At 55.5% G+C, this 21,544-nt stretch overlaps 6 protein-coding genes across 6 annotated transcripts; 4 read left to right on the top strand and 2 right to left on the bottom strand.

The window, feature by feature from the left end:
- Positions 1–1,113: 1,113 nt before the first annotated feature.
- On the top strand, positions 1,114–1,656 carry ISF_01847 (hypothetical protein; the record flags this gene model as incomplete). The annotated part of the gene is made up of 1 exon (XM_018845454.1): positions 1,114–1,656. One exon carries the CDS (start codon positions 1,114–1,116, stop codon positions 1,654–1,656), a length of 543 nt encoding a protein of 180 aa, XP_018707177.1.
- A 3,528-nt stretch (positions 1,657–5,184) lies between these two features.
- ISF_01846 (Mitochondrial carrier domain protein) lies at positions 5,185–5,907 on the bottom strand (the record flags this gene model as incomplete). Its single annotated transcript, XM_018845453.1, has 2 exons — positions 5,185–5,775; positions 5,833–5,907. The coding sequence occupies 2 exons, from the start codon at positions 5,905–5,907 to the stop codon at positions 5,185–5,187; spliced, it is 666 nt and encodes a 221-aa protein (XP_018707176.1).
- A 531-nt stretch (positions 5,908–6,438) lies between these two features.
- ISF_01845 (Amidohydrolase 2) lies at positions 6,439–7,389 on the bottom strand (the record flags this gene model as incomplete). The annotated part of the gene is made up of 1 exon (XM_018845452.1): positions 6,439–7,389. The coding sequence occupies one exon, from the start codon at positions 7,387–7,389 to the stop codon at positions 6,439–6,441; it is 951 nt and encodes a 316-aa protein (XP_018707175.1).
- Positions 7,390–8,269: 880 nt separating this feature from the next.
- Positions 8,270–9,976, top strand: ISF_01844 (Sugar/inositol transporter; the record flags this gene model as incomplete). Its single annotated transcript, XM_018845451.1, has 3 exons — positions 8,270–8,336; positions 8,393–8,815; positions 8,877–9,976. The coding sequence occupies 3 exons, from the start codon at positions 8,270–8,272 to the stop codon at positions 9,974–9,976; spliced, it is 1,590 nt and encodes a 529-aa protein (XP_018707174.1).
- A 712-nt stretch (positions 9,977–10,688) lies between these two features.
- ISF_01843 (Alcohol dehydrogenase superfamily, zinc-type) lies at positions 10,689–11,861 on the top strand (the record flags this gene model as incomplete). The annotated part of the gene is made up of 2 exons (XM_018845450.1): positions 10,689–10,862; positions 10,956–11,861. The coding sequence occupies 2 exons, from the start codon at positions 10,689–10,691 to the stop codon at positions 11,859–11,861; spliced, it is 1,080 nt and encodes a 359-aa protein (XP_018707173.1).
- Positions 11,862–17,564: 5,703 nt separating this feature from the next.
- ISF_01842 (hypothetical protein) lies at positions 17,565–19,640 on the top strand (the record flags this gene model as incomplete). Its single annotated transcript, XM_018845449.1, has 1 exon — positions 17,565–19,640. The coding sequence occupies one exon, from the start codon at positions 17,565–17,567 to the stop codon at positions 19,638–19,640; it is 2,076 nt and encodes a 691-aa protein (XP_018707172.1).
- Positions 19,641–21,544: the final 1,904 nt, after the last annotated feature.

Here is a 21,544-nt window from a genome sequence, read left to right as displayed (position 1 = left end):
TAGAAGCCGGCTAGAAAACTCCAGTCGCAACCCTGTTCGATTATGCCCGTGACTGCCTTTCAGAGGCTATCGCCAGTCACAAATTCCGTTGGCCTTGTACCTCTATGTGCTTTGCGCCGGCTTTACTCCGGCTAACTGCGAGAGCCAGTCGGCGGCTCCGCTCAGGAAACGTGATGCACCTCCAGAGCTCCGGACCACTCCAGTGCCCTGCCATGTCTGACAAACAGCAAACACATACGAAAATCTCATCATATTACATGCCAAGTCTCATTTGACATTTCGGCTCCGTCCCATGCAGCTTGAATTTTTACCGCGCACGCAATGCGAAGCTGAGAGCCCGGCAAGCTGCTCCCTTTCATCCACATCTACCGACATTGTAGCGACGTCATAGCTTACCCTGTAGCAATCTCTGAATCGTGGACCCTACAACAAGCATCAACACCTTGCGACGGGTGATGCTCGCCTGGTTTGACGCAGTATCTATGTGTCGCGTGGCCACCCAAAAAAAGATTCGTGGCTAATGTCGCGCGGCGTCCTGGATACTCCGAGTTCAATGATGGTAGCGTGATGTTCTTATCAGTCGGCATCGCCGGCTTCCTCCAGAAGCAGCATCCACCACACGGAGCTTCCCTGCCTTGACGCTCAAAACGCGAGGGAAAAAAAGGAACCAAACACTAGGTGATAGATGTCTTGATATCATCACGAATTGACGAACATTGGGGAACTGTAGTCTTTCTTCGCAATGTGGGAGCAAGACGTGGGCTGCCTTTTTCAGGGCGGCCGCAAACGGGCAACCATTCCGGTCCAACCTTATTTACTTACATGCGCTCACACCGGCACCAACGGGCCGCAACACGTCATGATGCAAGAGGCGAGGTTATTCCACGGCTCCGTCAACTCGACGGTTGACACGCACGTTTTGCTAAAGTCGTTCGAGACCCTTCCGTATCGCCTCACGGTGACGCTCCGTCTGTACCACCACGACCCCGCAGAAACACCTAAAAGCTAGCAGGCACTCTCGCCACTTTTCCTCGCCCGATCACCTCTCCCAACCCGTCCCGCCGACTCGCTTCACGCAACCGACCTGACTTGGCTCAGAGGAGCGTCGACATCATGATATCCAGCGTCCGATCGACCGGTATACCATTTCCCGGCACGCAGGCGCGCGCGCTGCCTGGTGACGATGACCCCGACGTCGAGCTCATCATCGCGGAGCAAGTCCTCACCGTCTGCCTGACCATCTTCATCTTCCGTGGCGAGCCCGACACCTACTACAACCGACACGTCCTGCTCTACATCTCCTCGCCCGACGACCCGGGGCTGCACGAGACGGTGCATGTGCAGCGCGAGGACGAGGCGGCGCCGTGGAAGGTCTACCGACTGCAGGGCAAGACGGACTGGTCAGAGCCCGCCAACTACCTCGCCCACGTCAACGCCGGCGCCGTCCTCGTCCGGCCCGAAGCCGTCACGGCGCCTGGTGCGATCATCGCGGCGACACCCGTCACCGGCCGTCACAACGACGGCGGCTGGAACTGCCAGAACTTCCTGCTGGAGGGCCTACAGGAGTTCGTGCGGCAGGGCCTGCAGTCGCAGGCCTGGTACGATGCGGTTGAGGAGGAGCTCTTGGATAAGGTCATCGAAGACGCTGTCGGCTGATGCTATCGATGAATACCGCACCACGACTATACAACTGCACTACCGGATAGGTCGAGCCGTTAAGAGCTCGCCGACGTAACGTCGTGGCGGATGGATGAATATTTTATTAAACCGGCGCAAGCTCCGGCTAGCTTCCCACGGTCCCGGGATAGCTAATCCTACTAGTCGGACGGTACCACCTCTGCGTCCCGCGCCAGAGAGCCAGTTGTCGCCGGCGCTGCAAAACTGCTAGGCAAAGAGAGAGCCGATGCATTCTCACGCATTTGCGGCCCGTTAAGCAGCCTTAACTCTCCCATAATCAGCGACACAGCTAATGTCTGAGCCACAATTTGGATGGGGAATTCCGCGTCAGAACAGTGTTTGATTGCTAGCCTAAAAAGAGATGGTCTTCATGGCCTGTATTTATAGTCAATTGAGAAGCCTGGGGTTACTTAGCTTCTTCAGCTTCCTCATCAGCTTTTTTTCCATCCAGTTGCTTGTGGCCTGAATAAAATGCGTTGAAATCGTGTGATGCAATTTATGGCCACGTGACCCATTGACCAATTCGGCACCAACGTGATTTGGAGAGGCTGCTGGAGAGCCTGTAGTGGTGGGCAAACAGTAGCTGCAGTGGCTGAACGTTTCCATCCACTTCAGCACTCGATGAGAATCGTCGCCTCGTCGTCTTCTTCGCCACTATCGTTGCGCTACGGCGCCTCATGAATTTCGATGTCTGCTCGGGAGGTGAAGAAGCTTTCATTCTCATGCGACACGTGTCGGCGTCGAAAGGTAAGACGCCCTGCACCCCAAAAGGAGGCGTGATTAGTTGCTTACTTGCTGACTGGTGATTCACCCATTGAACAGGTCAAATGCGGAGGAGAGCAGCCGAGGTGTAATCGCTGCATCGCTCGAGAAGATGATTGTATCTACAAGCAGTGCGTAGCCTTCTCTAGTTACCGTCGCTTTGCCCCAGCTACATGGTCTTGTCTAGAGCTGGATGATCCAAAGGCTGATCTTGTAACAGGAACCCCACCCTGAGCTACACCTCGCGGTTGGAAAAACGCATCAAGGAGCTTGAAGCCGAACTCGCCATAGCTCATGGCCACGGATCTCCAAGCACTGCGCACCTCTTCAACCAAACGCCACCCCTTGCCTCATTAGGCCAATCCGCGTCCTCGCTAGCGAACGCTTCAGGTCAACATGACCGCGAGGATGGGGCCACTGCATGTACTGGGGGCCTTAAAGGAGTGAAGGGCGACGGGCAAGGAGGCATCACATATACCGGCCTGACCAGTTTCTTTCAGCTTCCTAGCGGCCGCGAGTCTTCCCCTAATGAATCTACCACATCGTCTTCTCAGCAGACAGTTCAGAGGCGGCAAAGATTAGTTGCCAACGCCTGGCAGCAACGGGTACTTGAGAACTACTCGGAAATTCCGGAACCGTTTCAGTACCTCCTAAACGTCCATTGGTGCTGGATCCAGCCAATGTTCAACTTTATATACCGGCCAGCCTTCACCCGTGATCTTCAAAGCATGGGCCCTTACTACTCGCACACGCTGATGAACGCCATCCTATCACATTCAACCCGTTGGGGCAGGAGCGACCCTTCTGTCAGGGAACAGCTCGAGAAGTTCTATGACGGCGGCGCTCTTTTCGGCAAACACGCCAGAAATATGGTGTTCGAAGAGCTCACAAGTGGCCTCCCCTCCATTCAAACAACATGCTCTGTGCCGACGGTACAGGCCCTTCTGCTGCTCAGTGCCCAGGAGTGTAGCGTTGGAAACAGTGCGCAGGCATGGATATACAGTGGCATGGCTTTTCGCATAATGGACCACTTGGGCATATGTGTCGATGGCGAACAGTACGCCGGAACTGTTCCGTTGACGGATGAGGATGTCGAAATTCGTCACCGTCTATTCTGGAGCTGTTTCTTGTGGGACAAAGTCCTCAGTCTCTATCTTGGGAGGTCCCCCACGTTGAAGTATTCCTCGGTATCACCACCAAGGATCATTTGTAGGCTTCCCCGCCGCGCATCTCTGGCTCGTTGCTGACCTCGAAAATAGTGGATGACTCTTCTGAGAGTGAGCCATGGGTTCCGTTCGGAATAACTGGCGAGATTGGCTGGAAGTACCCCCCGTCACCAGCACATTCAACCTCGTGTTTCATGCAAGCATGTCAGCTTTCGTTGATCTTGAACGAGATCCTGCTTCATATGTATGACCCTGTCAAGTCCAACACCAGAGCTGAGCTGCGAGACTGCGTCGAGAAGCAAGCGCCTATTCTTCGGCAGTGGTGGAATAGTCTCCCTACGCATCTCAAGATTGATGTTGGAGACCTCCCCTCAATGGCTCCGCCATCCCACGTCGTCACCCTCAAGTCAGTACAGCAACATTCCCGTCATTTGATAGAAACTAACTAACTGATCCACCCAGCTCCTTGTATCACACTTTCAAGATCCTGCTCTACCGTCCAATGCTGTCCCAGTCTACTACAATAACAGAAGGCAGTATCCAGCCGCTGCAAAGTTACCTCATCGAGTGCATCAACTCAGCGACATCCGTCATCTCCATCTTTGACCTTTTCTGTCGCACATTCGGGATTCGCTACTGTGTCCTGTCTCTCTCATATAGCGTCTACATTGCTACCTCGATCTTTCTTCTTCAAGTTCAGTCCAATCCGGAGGACTCACAAGCAATGCGTCATCTCGAGTATGGTGTGCGAGCTCTCGCACAAGTCCAAATGATCAATCCAGGTAAATCACACGCCACACCCTGTTTTGCCCCCCCTGAAAGCTAATACTTGCCGCTCTCGTCCAGTTATTAGCGGCGCCCTTGACTTGATCACTCAACAACTCAAGACGCTAGATCTAGATTTGACAAGACTAGGCCTCCCGAAGTCGGACGCTGTGCCCTTGATGTCTTCCTATGGCATTCCAGATTCACGACAAGTTGATATGTCAACAGCAATTCCTCCAGGTCCAGAATCGGCAAACAATTTCGGATCTTCCCCCTTCCCTTTCGTGGAACCTCTCAACCCCGAGGACTTCACCATCAACCCCATAGATTTCGCGTCGATGATGGAAACTATGTCCACATTCGAACCGCTCAGCGTTCGAGTGGCTGCTATCGACAGTCTCGGAAGCAGCAGGACATGACGATAAAAAGCGCCTACTCGCTAACATTCATCAATATCAGAGTCGTCTTGGCTCATGTACAAATTCATTATTTCCAGGCCAATGGCTCATCGCCCTCACTACTTTGTCATACACGGTGAATGTTATTCCGCTGGAAAGCTACGACACACCGAAGTCAGTGCTGGGTGTTCCCTGGGGTTATCCCAATACTACTTACAGTCAATCGAACCAATCTTGGAGATGTGCCCCTCCAGAAGGCTGCGATACCATCTCTTTGGAGTGTTTGTTTGGTACAGTCCAACATGCCCTTGTACTGAGAATTCACACGCTGCATTCTCGTCTTGATGTTATCAAAGGGCATCGACGTGTACCTATTTGATCAACACGTGGTACCACAACCGCCCAAGAGGATTCACTTACACTGTGACCACTCCACTGACGCCACCTAGGACGAGGGTGGTTGAGATTCCTCCGTCCAGCTTAGGCCACCACTTTGCGACTTGCTCCTGCAGCATCGCAAACGTCGTGAACCGCACCGCGCTGTTTGTGCCCTGTTTGCAGAGAACAGGAGCAAGCCCGGCCCACAGTGCCCTTATACCCTCTTTGCGAACGAGAAGGGCGGTCACACCAACAAGGCTACGGCCTGCGTATGCTCCGTCATGAGACTTGGAGGTGGCATGTATCATCTTAGTTTTCACTGCTTCACCGGGTGTAACAACAAGAATGCTCTCTGCGACGCCCGCCGTCAGCCCGCTCGCGACATTGATCCACACAGACCGTGGCTGTCCCGGCAGAGTGCCGGCTGCGGCGTCTAGCCTTGCTCTGGCCGTTTCAAAGGCGAGGAAACGTATGCCCGACTTTGCTGCGTTGGATAGTGCAAGTGCGGCGCAGCCAGCATATATGCCGCCAAAGCCGTGCCGGGATATCGTTGAATAGAGAAGAGCGAAGGAGCTGGACGGAGGGCCGGAGGAGAGCTGGCGTCTGGTTTTGGCGAATTCGGCCGGATACTGCGATGTCGGGGTTTAGATGATTGCCGATGCATCATTCCAAATCGAAAGCCTTACCGTGATGAGGGTCTCAGAGACACCGGCGACGCCCCCTGCCACAATCTTGGTGAGGACTGTCGAAGAAGAATCCATGATGGTCTTGGGTAGCGAGCTTTTAGTGGCTAGAAAGATGGACGTAATGGGTAGATTTATATCTTGTTCACTGATATCGCCTCAAGGACACCGGAGAGCCAACTCTTCGCTATCAGAAAGCATCAACAACGTTTACTGTGCTCGCTCAGATTCCGAGTAGTTTGACGTATGATTCGTCGTGATTCGATTGCCGAGCTGGCATCCTTGTTGGTTGAGAGAATGACTTCGGGAGTTTGCCGAGACGCCTGGAGCACCACCAAACCACAGCGACGTCTGCAGGAGTCAAGGCTATTTTGATGCCCGTAGATTGAGATTGAATGTCTGGATAAGCTATTGTGCTTGATGTTGCTGACTTTGTTGGACACGGAGAAAGTAGAAATAAGTGTCGCTGGAGGCTCCCGGGGAGCCAACAGCCAGCAATGTTGGGCCTGCGGGCTGATCCGCCCAACTCATATTGTTGATTAAGAAATAAAAAACATTAAACTTCGAAACTTGACTTCTATATGTATCATTTCAATTCGTGTATAAGCTCTATGTATCCCATAATTCTCGTGCGTTTTCGCGGAATATCCTCTCCACGAGACCTCTGTCGTCTCCGCACCAGTCCAGAACCGCCTCCATCCACGGACGAATGTCAAGACCCTCGAATCGCGTGTGCGGCCAGTCCGTCGCAAAAACCCCCCGACTGCTGCCAGCCACTCGTAGAATCTCCTTGGACACCGCTTCCAGGTTCTTCGGGTTCGCCTCGCTGCCGAGGCGATACGGCGCGGACAGCTTGACAAAAGTGCTGCCGCCCTTGAGGAGGTTGACCAAGGAGCTGAAGCCGTGGATGTCGTAGGGATCTCCGGAGGACATGTCGCCGAGGGAAGGGTGGCCGATGTGATCGATGCAGACTCTCACGCCGAGGTTGGGCACGATCGGCTCGAGGAGCGGCATCATCCCCATCGGGATGTAGATCTGGATGACCCAGCCCAGCGGCCTGCAGTGTTGAGCGTAGGAATGGAGCAAGTCCCGAAGGTCATCGCTGCCAATTAGTTTTCCGACTGAAGATAGGTTGATCCGGACACCTCGAACACCCAAGGCGTGCCACTCCCTCAGCGTCTCGAAGGAGGTGGCGGAGGGCTCGAAGCCGACCACCGCTCGGGCCCGGTGCGGACCGAGGACCCGGAGCGCATCTAGCAGACAGGAGTTGTCGTTTCCGTAGATGGACGGCTGAACGAGAACAATGTTGTCCAGCGCCACAGACGACTCAAATGCTAGCGCCTGCTCCAGCGTGTAAGAGTTGGGGCGGTACAGCGCGTCCTTGGCCAGCGGGTAGCGCTCAGGATCAAGTATGTGCATGTGCGAGTCCCAGGCCCCCGGAGGTATCCTGTTACCGAGAGATGGTTTCGAGCTGTGGCATGTCTCCTTGCTGAGATATGGCTTGGTCTTTGTTGCCGGCGCGACCAGAACCGGGTGAGCGCCTGCGCGCGTAGAGAGCATAAGTAGAGGGCGATGATTTGGGGAAGGAGGTATCTTGGATGCGCATTGCAAATCGGGAACCCCTCTAAAAATTGGAAATCTGAGTATTCTAGCAAGCACAGGTCAGAAAGTGTTGGATCATGAGCCGTTCAAGTGACCGTAGGAGAGGGAGCCCTACTTTTGTAGAGGCACGCGAGGCGACCAGACGGAATAGACCCGGTGGAAGCCTGGCATTTTGGCCATTGTGCAACCGGTGCTCGGGTATAACCCGCTAGCGAACTGATGAAAAAGACCAGAAGCTCCGTAATGATAAAAGGCGGGAACCATGAATGTTGGTTCAGAATCCACGGGCTGCTTGATGCCTTATCGGGAGTCCCCCGAGCGCAGCGCCACGATGTTCTTATTTCCGCGGCGCCGATAAAGCCACATTTTGATCGGCAGTCCCCCGAGCCCGGAGCGCTGCGCCACAAAATTCTTCCGTCTCCCCTAACCCAACGGCAAGAGGGGTTTCCTACATACATGTAGTAAGCCTCGGCGAACTCCCGAGCCGGATGGGACAACTCCAGCCTGGATGGGTTCGCCAGTTTCTGCAAATTTTACCATCCATCACAAAACGGTCGCTCGCATCTTCGAAGCGACGATTCTCGATTCCGCAAGAGATCGCGGGGTCGAATGGGGTTGAGGGGTTTCTTTCCCCAGAAAGCATAGCACGCCAAAGCCGGCCCTTGCCCAGAAAGCAAAACCTTCGTCATCCGGCATATATAAAGCTCCTGAAGTCTGCTGCAAGGAAATATCTTTTATGACTGTGTATGTGACGATACCTTCCTCCAATTGGCCATTCTCGTCCATTGCTGACTCCCCAAGAGCCATAGAGCTGGAAATTCCGTTTGACCCAGCGGCCATGGCCAAATTCAACGCCTACTACGTTGCGACCATCATCGTCATCGCCTGCGGCTCCATTCCCAAAGGTACGGCCGCCGCATCAGTCTCGCACTTCTATGCACTACTAACTCTTCCAACGCAGGCTATGACGAAGGCGGCTTCAGCGCCTCTGTCGGGCTCAACTCGTTCAAACGCGACTTTGGTCTCCTCCCCAGCCTCTGGAAAGGGGATGCGACTGGTCTGGCCAATCGCAAGGCCAACATCTCATCCTTTGGCGTTTTGGGGGCCGCTTTTGGGTCTCTCCTTGCCTTGACCATCAATGACCGTTTCGGCCGCCTGAGGAGCTGGCAGTTCTTCGTCCTCCTTTGGGCGAGCGGGATCCTGATGCAAGTCTTTTCTTCCGGGATCATCGGCCTGATGCTCTTCGCCCGCATCTGGGGCGGCCTCGGTGCTGGTGGCCTGACTGTCGTTGCTCCCCTGTATCTCTCGGAAATCGCCCCGGCAAGATCCCGAGGAATGGTGGTCAGTATTTACATGGTCATTTTGCTGACTATCTTGACAATCGGTGAGTCCATCCATCATATCACCAGGCTTCCCGTCCTACCACGCTGACGGTATAACTCAAGGCTTTTTTGTCAACTACGCTGCCAACGCCACTCTTCCCGCCACACGGATGCAATACCGCCTTGTGCAGGGTATAGTTTTGGCCCCCGTTGGCATCGCATTCATTGGTTCTCTCTTTTTACCAGATACCCCCCGCTGGTTGGCCTCAAGGGGTCGATTCGAAGAGGCACGCAAGTCGTTGGCCAGATTGCGAGGAACGACGGTTGAAGATGACTCGCTTGGCGCTGAATTTGACGAAATACACGAAGAACTCCGCCAAAAGCAGCGAATTCTCGCGGATTCCTCCATGTGGACCCTCTTCAAAGAAGTAGTGACCACACGAACCTACCGTACGCGCTTCCTTCTTGGTGCGGCGATGCAGACGGTCGCGCAGTGGTCTGGCGGCAACGGCATCACATACTATATCCCGGAAATCTTTCGCTATGCTGGAGTTGTTGGCGAGAACACTTCACTCATTACCAGCGGTGCGTACGGCGTGGTCAAGCTCGTGTTCACCATGATCTTCACTTGGGCTCTCGTCGATGTCTTTGGCCGCCGCCGTTGCTTCTGCGCAGGCCTATTTCTCCAATGCATAACCCACATCTACATGGCTGTGTACATGGGCGTCTGGATCGACAAGCACAACAAGGCAGCTTCAGATGCCGCGATCGCATCCGTCTTCATCTACGCGGCCGGATGGTCCATCGGATTATGCACGGTGCAGTATCTCTACGGCGCCGAGATCTATCCCACGCGTATCCGCAACGTGTGCTATGCCACCAACATGGCACTGCACTGGTTTTTCCAGTTCGCCATCGTCAGAGTCACGCCGAACATGTTCGTCAGCCTGCACATCTGGGGGGCGTATGTATTCTGGGCGTGTGTCTGTGCCGTCGGCCTGGTCGTTCTGGGCCTGTGGGCTCCCGAGACCAAGGGGATCCCGATGGAGCGCATGGAAGAGCTCTTCTCAGGTCCTTGGTACATGGGCTGGCGCGCCGTCGTCGATGAGGACAGGGAAGCTCGGCGCTCAGCGGAGGATCAGTCATCGGAGAAGGGACATGATGTCTCATATGCAGGTGACAGGCGGCAGAGTGACGGAGCTGCAGTGCAGATAAATAGATGAATTTTTTTAAGTTGCTTTAAATCAATTCCTGTTTTTTACCTTTTTTTTTAACAGATGATTAGCTCCCAGGGTCCCAGAATAGCTGGAACTCTAGGTGGAACGATGCCACCACCTCTTTCGATGCAATTATGGCCGTAAGTCCGAAACAACAAGCCGTCCCGCAAAGCGCTATCAGCGATTCATGATTGATGAAAAGATGCCAAGTTTCACGTCGATTGGCTTGAAACGATTGCCCTCCTATCTCCGTCGTACCGTCTAGTCCGGCCTCCCGCAAGCTGCCATTACGAACAGTGGACTTTCGGGACCTTGGCATCACCTATCGCCGAAATAATCTGGTCTCTGCTCTTCGATGTTGTCATGGCTACCCCCGATGGTCGCTAGTCAGGTCTCATCGGCGATAAGCCTGCGCCGTGATTGGCCTGCATGATTGACTGCTCGATGCGCTTTTGCCACTAGCGAGAGACCAGTCCAAGCGGAAGCCGGCGAGAGTGTAGACCACACTCAATGATATCACCGTCGTAATGAGTTTTGAGTTTTTCCCGATTGCTGAGATAGGATGATATAAAAGGGAGCGAGGGAGCTCTCTAGTTTTGCCGGGACTCCCTCTTGCATCATACATCATACACTATCCTGGTTGATCTCTGGTCTCATTGAAGCTGGGAATCACTTACACCTTTTTCCTGCATAATACCACTTACAACTGCCTTTCACCATGACGACCGACTACAAGTTCGAGGGCTGGATGGGCGAGGATGCCGAGTCTGCCAACGGGAAGATGGTTTGGAAGGAGTTTGAGCCCAAGAAGTGGGAGGAGAACGATGTCGATATCAAGATCACTCACTCTGGCATCTGCGGATCCGACCTACACACACTCCGTTCTGGCTGGGTAAGTTTTCCCCAACGTTAACGACCTGGGAGACATCCGATGCTCTCCTAGTGCCACCGGTTAGAGCAACGGCGTCTAACAGACCTTCTCTAGGGTGCTACCCCCTACCCGTGCGTCGTCGGACACGAAATTGTCGGCATCGCCGTGCGCGTCGGCTCCAAGGCCGAGGGTGGCATCAAGGTCGGCGACGTCGTCGGGGTCGGCGCGCAGTCCGACTCGTGCCTCGGCCGGGGCAAGAAAGAATGCACCCCATGCAAGACCGACGAGGAGGAATACTGCGTCAACGGCAACATCAACACCTACGGCTCCATCCACTACAACGGCGACAAGACGTACGGCGGCTACGCGCTCTACCACCGCGCGCCCTCGCACTTCGTCATCAAGATCCCCGACGGCCTCGCCCCCGAGCACGCCGCGCCCATGCTCTGCGGCGGCGTGACCGTGTACTCCCCCCTGCGGCACTGGGGTGTCGGCCCCGGCAAGAAGGTCGGCGTCGCCGGCGTCGGCGGCCTCGGGCACTTCGCCGTCATCTTCGCCAAGGCCCTCGGCGCCGACGAGGTGGTCGGCATCTCGCGGAAGGCCTCGAAGCGCGAGGAGGCGATGGCGCTCGGCTGCGACGACTACATCGCGACCGAGGACGACAAGGAGTGGGCGGCGCACAACGCGCGCCGCTTCGACGTGATCATCTCGACAGTGTCGTCGGCCAAGATGCCGATCGCGGACTACATCACCACGCTGGCTCTCAACGGGAGCATGGTGCAGGTGGGCGCGCCGGAGGAGCCGGTGCCGTTGCCCTTGTTCCCGCTGCTGCTGGGGCGCAGGAGCCTGGCGGGCTCGGCGATTGGGAGCCCCAAGGTGATTCGGGAGATGCTGGAGTTTGCGGCGGAGAAGAAGGTGAAGCCGTTTGTGGAGAAGAGGCCCATGTCGGAGGCGAACCAGGCGATCTTGGACATGGAGGACGGCAAGGCGCGCTTCCGCTATGTGCTGGTGAACAACTAGAGGAGGGTGGCAGACTGTGTTGTGTAATGGCTGTGAGGAGTTGATGGCGTGAGGGTGACTATAGACTAGACGAGTTTGATGAATATTACTGGACATGATACAAATGCAAAAGCACCTGGCAACGGGTTGCATACTATCGACGAGTGCATGAGGGACTTTTGTTCTGTAAGTGGTGGGTGGTCACCACTTCCGACTATCTGTGTTCAGCCAAGCTGCACAAGACTGCTCACTTGGAAAAGAGAAGCGATTTTGCATTCGTTGAATAGTTTTCCTGCGAAAATGAGCGCGCTGATGTGTGCAGGAATTCTGCACCTGGTACGGATATGAGACTTGGATGGGCGGATCTCTGCCGAGGTACTGCAGTATCATCACCACCACGATCAGCCAATATGCGCATTTCGGCATCTGCTTCTTCAATATCTGGCTCAATGAGGGTGCACTGCATGTTCATCGGGCCGCTCACGGCACACATGCGGCCGCACATATACATGATATCGTTTCTGACGATGCACCACCAGCCTCTTGGCCAACCCTTTTCGATCCGGCGGCGCAGGCCCAGCCCACGCCACCGGCAGGCCGTGCGGCCGCCCAAGACAAACACTCTGTAGGGCATGAGGCTGGATCCATTGGCTTGTCAGAATGTTTCACACGGAAAGTCCGGGGATGGTGGTGAAGGTGTTGAAGGTGTTGGGCGGAGGGAGGAGGCACCCCAACTCTTGGTAGGGCGGCTGGCTAGTTAGCTGGACGATGCAGGTTCTGAAGAGAGCGGCGTAATTGCGATGGGAGATCTTGCCGCTATAAAGCGGCTTCAAGGTACCGCTGTGACGCTGTGGGTTACTCATGCATGCAGCGGATGGATTGGTTTGCGCATCGCAGGGCGTGTGCCAAGCAACCAAGTGTAGAATTTGTCGAGCTGAGAGGGCTGGGAAGCGAGGAGCGAATGTGCAGATGTCGCCACCGTAGTGTCAAGGCCGGAAAAAACATGAGCAGATGGAAGAAAAAGAAACGGTGTTTGGAAAATGAGGATTGGCTGACTGGGAGAATAACCCAACGCAAGGGCTGGCGTGTCTGTCGTACGGGGTACATGGCGACACTTGATCTTGATTGCGTCAGGTTACAGCAGAGTAGTGAATCGGTAACGGGGAATAAAACATTGGCAAATGCGACATTTCACAACATTTATGCTTTGCGAATTTGCGGAGGTGTCGCAGTTGCGATCTCAAAGGCAGTACCTGGCAGATAGATGCCCAGCAACACTGGGCAATGCCGTCCCTTGCGTGGCAGCGGAAACGTGAAGGCGGGGAGGTGACGTTCCAGTGCAGCAGGAGCTGAGGCTGGTTAGAGTTTGGGCAGCCATCGAATGGTTCTCCCAGCATAAAATATCGTAATTCATGCTTCATGCGCGGGCAAAAGCGTAAAAGTGACTTGTGCTGTCAAGCTAGTAATGGGGGTGGGTGAAGGTCCACGGCGCATGAAGAGCAGTTCCGAATAAGAAAATCGCAATGGCACCAGGGTAAACAAACGTGGAAGAATTGGGAAGCTGACCTCGTACGATGTCCAGATCGTCCCTATACAGGGCTGCATCTTATACCGACCGACCATCCATGCACGGAGGATGTGTGGCGAGAAGCTGTTGCCCGGAGATACACTCTTTGAGTAGGCACCCGGAACAGCGAGCGCGACTAAAGTGGGCAGTAGGTAATGAGGCAAAGACTGGGATTGATAAAGGAATGACGACAGGATTCATTAATTATCACAGGCTGTCGAATTGGCCCGGCACAGCCCAACGTGGCACAGCTGGGGGGGGGGTGAGTGCAGGGCAGGCAGGCAAGCAGGCAAGCTTCATCACATCACAAGAGAACAAAAAGGGCGGGGAAGAGAAGAGCACAAAGACGGGCAATATCTCAAGGGCGGGCATTGTTTGTACGACCACGGGCCAATAACAAAAGGTAGGACGGACTGAAATTGCCATCACCGTCGTCTAAGTGACGCCGCAGTTATACGGCACAAGCCAAGCCACACACATCACCTCAAACCATTTCTCATGTGATCTTTTCGTTCCTCTGCCATGTCTCGTAAATCATCAACAGAGAAAGGCCATGTTTTTTTTTTTTTCGATGCACGATGCATCTTTTTCACTTTCTTTTTTCTTCTTTTTTTTTTACGAGAGAAGAGAAGCTAATGCCCGTCAACCTGTGCGGCGTGCATTAGGGCGGGCGAGTTTATAGGGCGGAGGGCCTTGTTGTGGCTGGTGATTGGGTGATTCTGCTGGCTGTTTCCTTGCCTGCATGAATTACCCAAGGTAAAATAGGTGGCTAGTGGCTCAATGCCAGGGCTGGGACTGGGGCAGCGTTTTTTTTTCTTCCCTCGTATTCATGTACCACGTATCTGCAGGCACCTCCGACTCCATAACCATGACAATCACCATCTCTCTCCTCCGGAGCCCTCATCGGCTTGTTATCGTCCAGCTTGGCTCCGGCTTGGCCAGTGCTGGACTTCGTATACTGCCTCACTACTAATCCTCCCAGCCCGTTTCTTTTCCAAGCCTCTCTCTCCATCTGGAAATCCACACGGCACCACTTTCCTCGCAGTGCAAACAGGTTCCGGCCGACAGGAAGGATCCAGAATGCTGGGTCGAGGATGCGCAAGAGGCCAAGAAAAAAAAGCCTCGATGACTCTTGCATGACGATTTTCATCAACTAAGATACGAGCGAACAGAAATTTCCCAGAGATGGAGTCGCTGGCCCTTCCGCCGTTGCCGTCCTCTAGTCAACAGCCAGCCGTTTATTCCCGCCGTTTCACCAGTCTATCAACCCCACGCCATGCATGCACCGGGCAACAAGCAGCGCCCAGGCAGTAAAAAGGACTCTCTGCAGTCAAACCACAGCAAGTTGCAAAGCAAATCAAGCAAAGCAAAGCCTATAATAAGCGACCATAAAAGCAGGGATGGCTGTTTCTCGCCCAGTTACCTCAGCCCTGCCAACACAACCGCTCCACGATGCGTCATGCCAGAACGAGATGGCATGGCTAGCTGAGCGTCAGAGGCTGAAAACGATACGGAGATTCCTGATTAATTATTTCAAATCGTACGGAGTACAAGGCGTGCAACACACCACTTCTCGTTCATCTACGCTGGCTGGCCAGCCCGTTCTGGCGCCGGCCTCTCATCAAATTGGATCGGCAACCGCTAACACAACGTTTCACGGCCGCCGGGAAGGTCTTGCTATCTCGGGATCCAATCCCTTGGCCGGCCGTCCCGGCCTCCTCACACACCCAGCCAGCCTCGCTCTCTTCCCAGTGTCTAAAATGCCTGGCCCCTCACACACTGGGAAGAGATGGGCGTGGTTAATTCAGCTCCGGCCGTGAAGCGAGAGCCACCAACCATTCATTCATACGAAGTGAAGTCCGAGATGGCGGCCTAAAAAGAACAATGGGAGCGGGTAACGCCAATAGAGTACCCACGACTTGGGAGTGCTAAAAAAAGACCAATCCCGCCCCAGCCCAGGGCTAGGCGGCTACGGGGATCCGGGTGGATGGTTGCGTGGGCGGCAATGCCAGCTTTCCGGTGAATAATATTCCCTGAAAGGAAAAAAGGGCACATACCGGTCCTGGATTTACAAAATTCTATCACCTGAAAAGCTGTCACATGGAGCAAACGAGTGAAAGGAGCGCGAGCAAGCACAAATCACATTGGGCTGTGCTGGGGAACCGAGCCGCCGAGCGCCATAGCTGCAGAGGAGCAGGGTGATTGACGGACGTCATCCGCAGCCAGCGGAGGCCTGCCACCTGCGTGTAGCTCTTCCCAGACGAGGAAAGGACTACCTACCTGCGTCCACATTTTTGTTTTCTTCTTCAGAGGCAGGGAGCGTCAAGGGCGACACGAAGAAAAGGCTTGTGTGGTGGGCAGAGCCCACAAACAACCAGACGGACAACACACATCAGCGCCGCTACTGCACGTTCCTGCAAGACCAACGTCGTGGTATTCGGCGCCTCTCAGCAGCAAATCGTCTTACCAACCTCGTAACAGGTCTATCCTGCAGGACACTATCGTACGGAGAATAAGACGACGAAGAAAAAGTGGACATGCGATGCTTCTTTCGAGCGGTCTTGTTTCCATTTGTCTTGGTTTCCCGGCCACTTTCAACCAGCCAGCCAGCCAGCCAGCCAGCCAGCCAGCCAGCCAGCCAGCCAGCCAGCCAGCCAGCCAGCCAGCCAGCCAGCCAGCCAGCCAGCCAGCCAGCCAGCCAGCCAGCCAGCCAGCCAGCCAGCCAGCCAGCCAGCCAGCCAGCCAGCCAGCCAGCCAGCCAGCCAGCCAGCCAGCCAGCCAGCCAGCCAGCCAGCCAGCCAGCCAGCCAGCCAGCCAGCCAGCCAGAGGCTCATCGCCAACGCACCAAGACGGAGTGTATCCGGCGAACCGAGGGCCTGTCGTTTCCTAGTGGCACCGCCGGGTTCCCAGCGCACCCCGTCACTGGCACGGCACACACAGTCAACATAGATGAGTCGATGACACCGCCCTGGCACCTCTGCTGCTCGATTTTTAGTAGCCCCAGCGTCCAATGCTGCCGATACGAAGATTCTTGGTAATAATAGGGCAAGTAGTCCCAAAGAATCCCGGGCCGGTTTATTAATACATTAGCTGCTAATCTGTAATTAACTGGCCAGGTAAAAAGTGATGCCTGACGGCGCCGTACGGCGGCGACGGTGGGCGGAAATGAAAAGTTGTACAGCGACGCTGCTGTGACCACGGTCCAGCCATCCATCATTCAATGAAATCATCAACAGCCATGACAAACTGCTGGCCATCGACAGACCATGGCGGCTGCAGGACCCCTGGAAAGCTTAGACTGGTGAAACAAAGGTCAAAAGGAAAAAGCCACCAGGACCAATCACTGCAGGCGAAAAAGCAACTAGAACAACTCAACCGCTGCAGTTCCCTTCTGAGCAAAGGCTGAGCGGCCCTGCTGGGACCCCCAAGTCCAGTGACTTTTTTTCCCTTGCCGCTATTACACAACAGAGAGACTTGCCAACCAACCATTTCTCAACAGAGCAGAGCGACAGGGGAACCTGGTCAGTGTGGTGGGGCGTGCGTGTAAATGCCGGGCCCCCCCAAGGATGTGCGTTACTGGAGGGTTAAGACCGAATCAACTGCCCAACCTCCATCAGACAGGATCGCAAGGGGGGGCGTGTGCCTCTTCACGGACGGCCTATGACGGTGTCTGAGAAGGGGGGGGGGCGTGCGATGTTGCCCCGAAGCTGGGCTCGTATTGTGGTATGGGCGGCTGGGTATCCATCTTGGACGACGCTTCCTGTCTGCGCTTGCGCCCATCCAGTCTCTGCTTCGGTGGAGAGACAGAGCGAGGAGGACATGAGATCCCGGCCTAGGTTTTCGCTATTCCCACACAAACGGGCGCCAAATGTGCTTGTACTGTGTTTGGTGATGACAGCTGAGCTGGGGCCCTCTGCAGCCCAGCCGTGTGACAGGCGAACACACGTATAAGGACCCCAGGTCTCCTCCCCCAGCATTCACAGGAAGCCATTCTTCACCCTCATATTAGACACAAGAAGAAGCTTTGTTTTCTGTCCCTCGTTCTTCCCTCCCGTCTCTTTCGCACAGTCCTACATCTATCTACACATTCGCTTCACACATACTCACACATACTCGCTTCCTACCCGCTCTTGTGCTGCTTCTCGCTTACACCGACGATGAAGACTGTCGCCGTCATCATCTCGGCCCTGGCCGCCGGCGCTCACGCCTGGACATACCCCGACTGTGAGCAAGACGGCTGCTACCGCAACCTCATTGACAAGCGCTACGCCCATGAGGCTCCCGCCTTTTGCATCGGCTGGATCGACGGCACCACCACCGACGCGGCTGCCATTCCCACCCAGTACCGCAACTGCCCCGGCGTCTCGGCGCTCTCGTCGGCCTGCTCGTGCGTCGCTTACACGGCCACCCACACCAGCAGTACCTCTACTGCCGTCACCACGACCAGCACTCCTCCCCCGGTGACGACCAGCACTCCTCCCCCGGTGACGACCAGCACTCACCCTCCGACAACCACCACCACTCAGCCCCCGGTGACCAGCAGCTCGACTACCGATTGCACCACCGAGACTGAGACCTCGACTTCGTCCCAGGTGACTAGCAGCTCGACCACCGATTGCACCACGGACACTGAGACCTCGACTCCTCCTCCTGTGAGCACCACCTCTGCGGTCACCACCTCTACTCCGGCCACCACCTCTACTCCTCCGGCCACCACCTCTACTCCTCCGGCCACCACCTCATCCGCTTCTCACGTCACGACCAGCAGCAGCACCCAGGTCACCACGCAGCCGCCCACGACCAGCTGGACCACGTCGACCTTCTACACGACATCCACGCACACCATCACCAAGTGTGAGCCTACCGTGACCAACTGCCCGGCGTCGTCGACCATCACCGTCACGTCGACCATCCCCGTGTCCACCACCGTGTGCCCCGTTACCAGCACCGAGGTGCCCACCACGCAATCCTCGGTGCCCACGACCAAGTCGTCCAGCACGGAGCTGCCCACCACCCATTCCTCGAGCACCTCGGTCCCAACCAGCAGCCAGCCAACCTCCTCTGTTGACACCACCAAGACGGCCATCACCACACAGCCGCCTGCCACCTCCAGCACCACCCAGTGGACCACTTCTACCGTCTACACTACTTCTACGCAGACCATTACCAAGTGTGAGCCCACTGTCACTAACTGCCCGGCCTCGTCGACCGTCGTTGTTACCTCGACCATCTCCGTCTCGACTACCGTCTGCCCTGTGACCAGCACTGAGGCTCCATCTTCCAGCAGCACTCAGGCGCCGCCTTCCAGCAGTACTGTGGTGCCTCCCTCCAGCAGCGTCCCGGCCTCGTCGACCGGCATTGCTACCACTACCGCTCCCGCCCCTTCCACCACCCAGTGGACCACTTCTACCGTATACACCACTTCTACGCAGACCATCACCAAGTGCGAGCCAACAGTGACCAACTGCCCGGCCTCGTCGACTGTTGTCGTCACCTCAACCATCTCTCTCTCGACCACCGTTTGTCCTGTGACTAGCACCGAGGTTCCTCCTTCTAAGTCCTCGACCCGGGCCGTTCCTCCTGCATCGTCGACTCAGGCTCCTCCTCCTCCTGGCACTTCTACCCAGGCTCCTCCTCCTCCTGGCTCTTCCAGCCAGGCTCCTCCTCCTCCTGGCTCTTCCAGCCAGGCTCCTCCTCCTCCTGGCTCTTCCAGCCAGGCTCCTCCTCCTCCTGGCTCTTCCAGCCAGGCTCCTCCTCCTCCTGGCTCTTCCAGCCAGGCTCCTCCTCCTCCTGGCTCTTCCAGCCAGGCTCCTCCTCCTCCTGGCTCTTCCAGCCAGGCTCCTCCTCCTCCTGGCTCTTCTACCCAGGCTCCTCCTCCTCCTGGCACTTCTACCCAGGCTCCTCCTCCTCCTGGCTCTTCCACCCACGTCCCTCCTCCCCCCGGCTCTTCTAGCCAGGCTCCCCCTCCCCCTGGCTCCTCCACCCACGTCCCTCCTCCCCCCGGCTCCTCCGGTTGCCCTCCCGGCCAGACCACCGGCCCCAACGGCGGCTGCGTCGCCCCTCCCTCCACCCACGCACCTCCTCCTGGCACCACCCAGCCTCCTGCCATCACCACCAGCACCCGTCCTCCCACGGTCCCTAGCACCGCGCCTCCCGTGGTTACTGCCGCTGCTGGCCGCTTCGGTGTCGAGGCTGCCGTGGTTGCCGTCGGTGTTGTCGCCGCTCTCTTCTAAGCGACAAGACGAGAGAAAAATACGCGCACAAAGTCACACTCATTATCATTTTATTACGACTGTTGGGAACAAAACGCGGACTTAATTGCGAAGTTGCTTCTGGCTTGAGAGAGGCAGAACACTTTTCCGACACTTTTGGATGGGAACGATTTCTTTTTATATTATTGGGGGTATTATTATTACTTGAGGATATGGCTGTTTTCTTTTCTAGAAAGGATAAGGATCTTATTGGGTAGTTTTTATTATTATGGCCAAGATGGCATATCTGCCGTATATGCAACTTGAGCGGTGAAAAAGAGCAAGTGTTATGGACAAGGCGAGTTGCAATAATTAGCCACATAATATATTCTCTTTTTTTTTAGTCCTTGAACTTGTGATGTTTGTTTCTGCTTGTGATAATTGGTAACACGCGAACTTTTGTCTTTTTTGTTTAGTCACAGCCTTGTGTTCCTGTCGATCCCCGACGCCATCTGTGTTAAACTCGTTGTGGCCGAAGCGCCGAACGAAAATCTTACTATTTTTCCCTCGTTGATGAAACAAATCTGCCCGAAAATCGAGTGGGGTTCGGCCAGGGGCACCTTCCTAATCTGTAACCTTGTATACACTAAACAACTTGGGCGCGACGCCAATGCCAAAAACCTGCAGAAATGACTGGAAAAATGATGGGGAATAGGGAGGTTTCTCTCCCCTGCACCATGCCGGGGCAGCACAATTACAAAACTATTTTTCTTAATGAAGGAAGATGGATGGTGGGCAACTTGACCATACTAGTCGAAGGTCTACGGTCTATGTACGTACATAGTCGCCAGCCAGCCTGGGAAGCCCACAACCCGGGGCTGGCCTTGTCAGGGCGGCACAGATCGCGGATGGACATCATGACACGCCCGTGCTTCTTTTTTTTGCCTTTGTGTCGTTTCAACGGCTGCTACATCTGAGCGGTATCGAACCACGTCTGTGGGTGGCCGACTGCCCTCTTCGACCCATGGGGAAGCGAACGCGGTCTGTGGCCAACTCATGAATGCCTGTGCCCGGCCCGGCTTGGGGCGGCGTCGGGTCGGTTTGGGTGTTTTTGCCGCCCGGCCCCCTGCATCTGAGGACCGGGGGGAGGGGAGGGGTCCTTTTCTGGACCGGACTTCGCAGAAAAGCAACGACGGGTGCTGAGCAAGCAGCTGGGCGCACAGGTCCCAGGATCACAGATGTAAGGACACCGTGGTGAGAAGGGGCGGCAGGGGGGTTGACAGGTTGACCGAGCGGTGCCGAGGTGAGGATGCGAGGGCAAAAAAAGGAGTGAATGGATGCAGTGCAGAAAAAGCGATACGCCCATCCGACTTGAACGCGTGTGCGTGGAGGCAAGCGATGCAGAAAAAGAAAACGAAAAGACCGAGCAAGACAAGCAGAAAGAAAGACAGCGGTGGAAAAGCAGGGAAAAGGGAAGAAAAGAGAGGGAGGAAGGTCGTCGCCGCTTTAACAGCCCAGTCCAGTCCAGTGGAGGGGTGAACGTGCTGGCCAGGCCCCCACGGCGTTGCTTCTCCAGTTTTTCCTTCGTCGTCTGAACAAACCTAGAACCTACATAGGCGCCCAGCAAGCAAGGTACGGGAGATGGACGGCAAGAGATTAACCCGTGGGCTTGGAACAGTACCCTGATCGGTTCATTTCGAGACACTCGTCAGCTTACCGACCGCACCCGTGCCGCCGTGACCTCGGAGGGAGAGAACAAGACGGAAAGGCAAGGCGACGGCGCGACAGGATATAAACCTGGCAAACCGAAGCCATGATGAACTGGTGGGTAACTACGTAAATGGCGGTTTCAGAAACCTTCTCGACAGCCCACTCTTTTTGCACGGCTGGAGAGCCCTGGAGGAGACAGAGACAATGGAGTGGGGGATGCAGGGGGGGGGGGGGGC

The sequence above is a fragment of the Cordyceps fumosorosea genome (assembly GCF_001636725.1).
Source record: "Cordyceps fumosorosea ARSEF 2679 chromosome Unknown scaffold_3, whole genome shotgun sequence".
In the NCBI taxonomy this organism is placed as follows: domain Eukaryota; kingdom Fungi; phylum Ascomycota; class Sordariomycetes; order Hypocreales; family Cordycipitaceae; genus Cordyceps; species Cordyceps fumosorosea.
The sequence above is the reverse complement of the archived record's forward strand: the minus strand, read 5'-3'. Positions and strand labels throughout refer to the sequence as shown.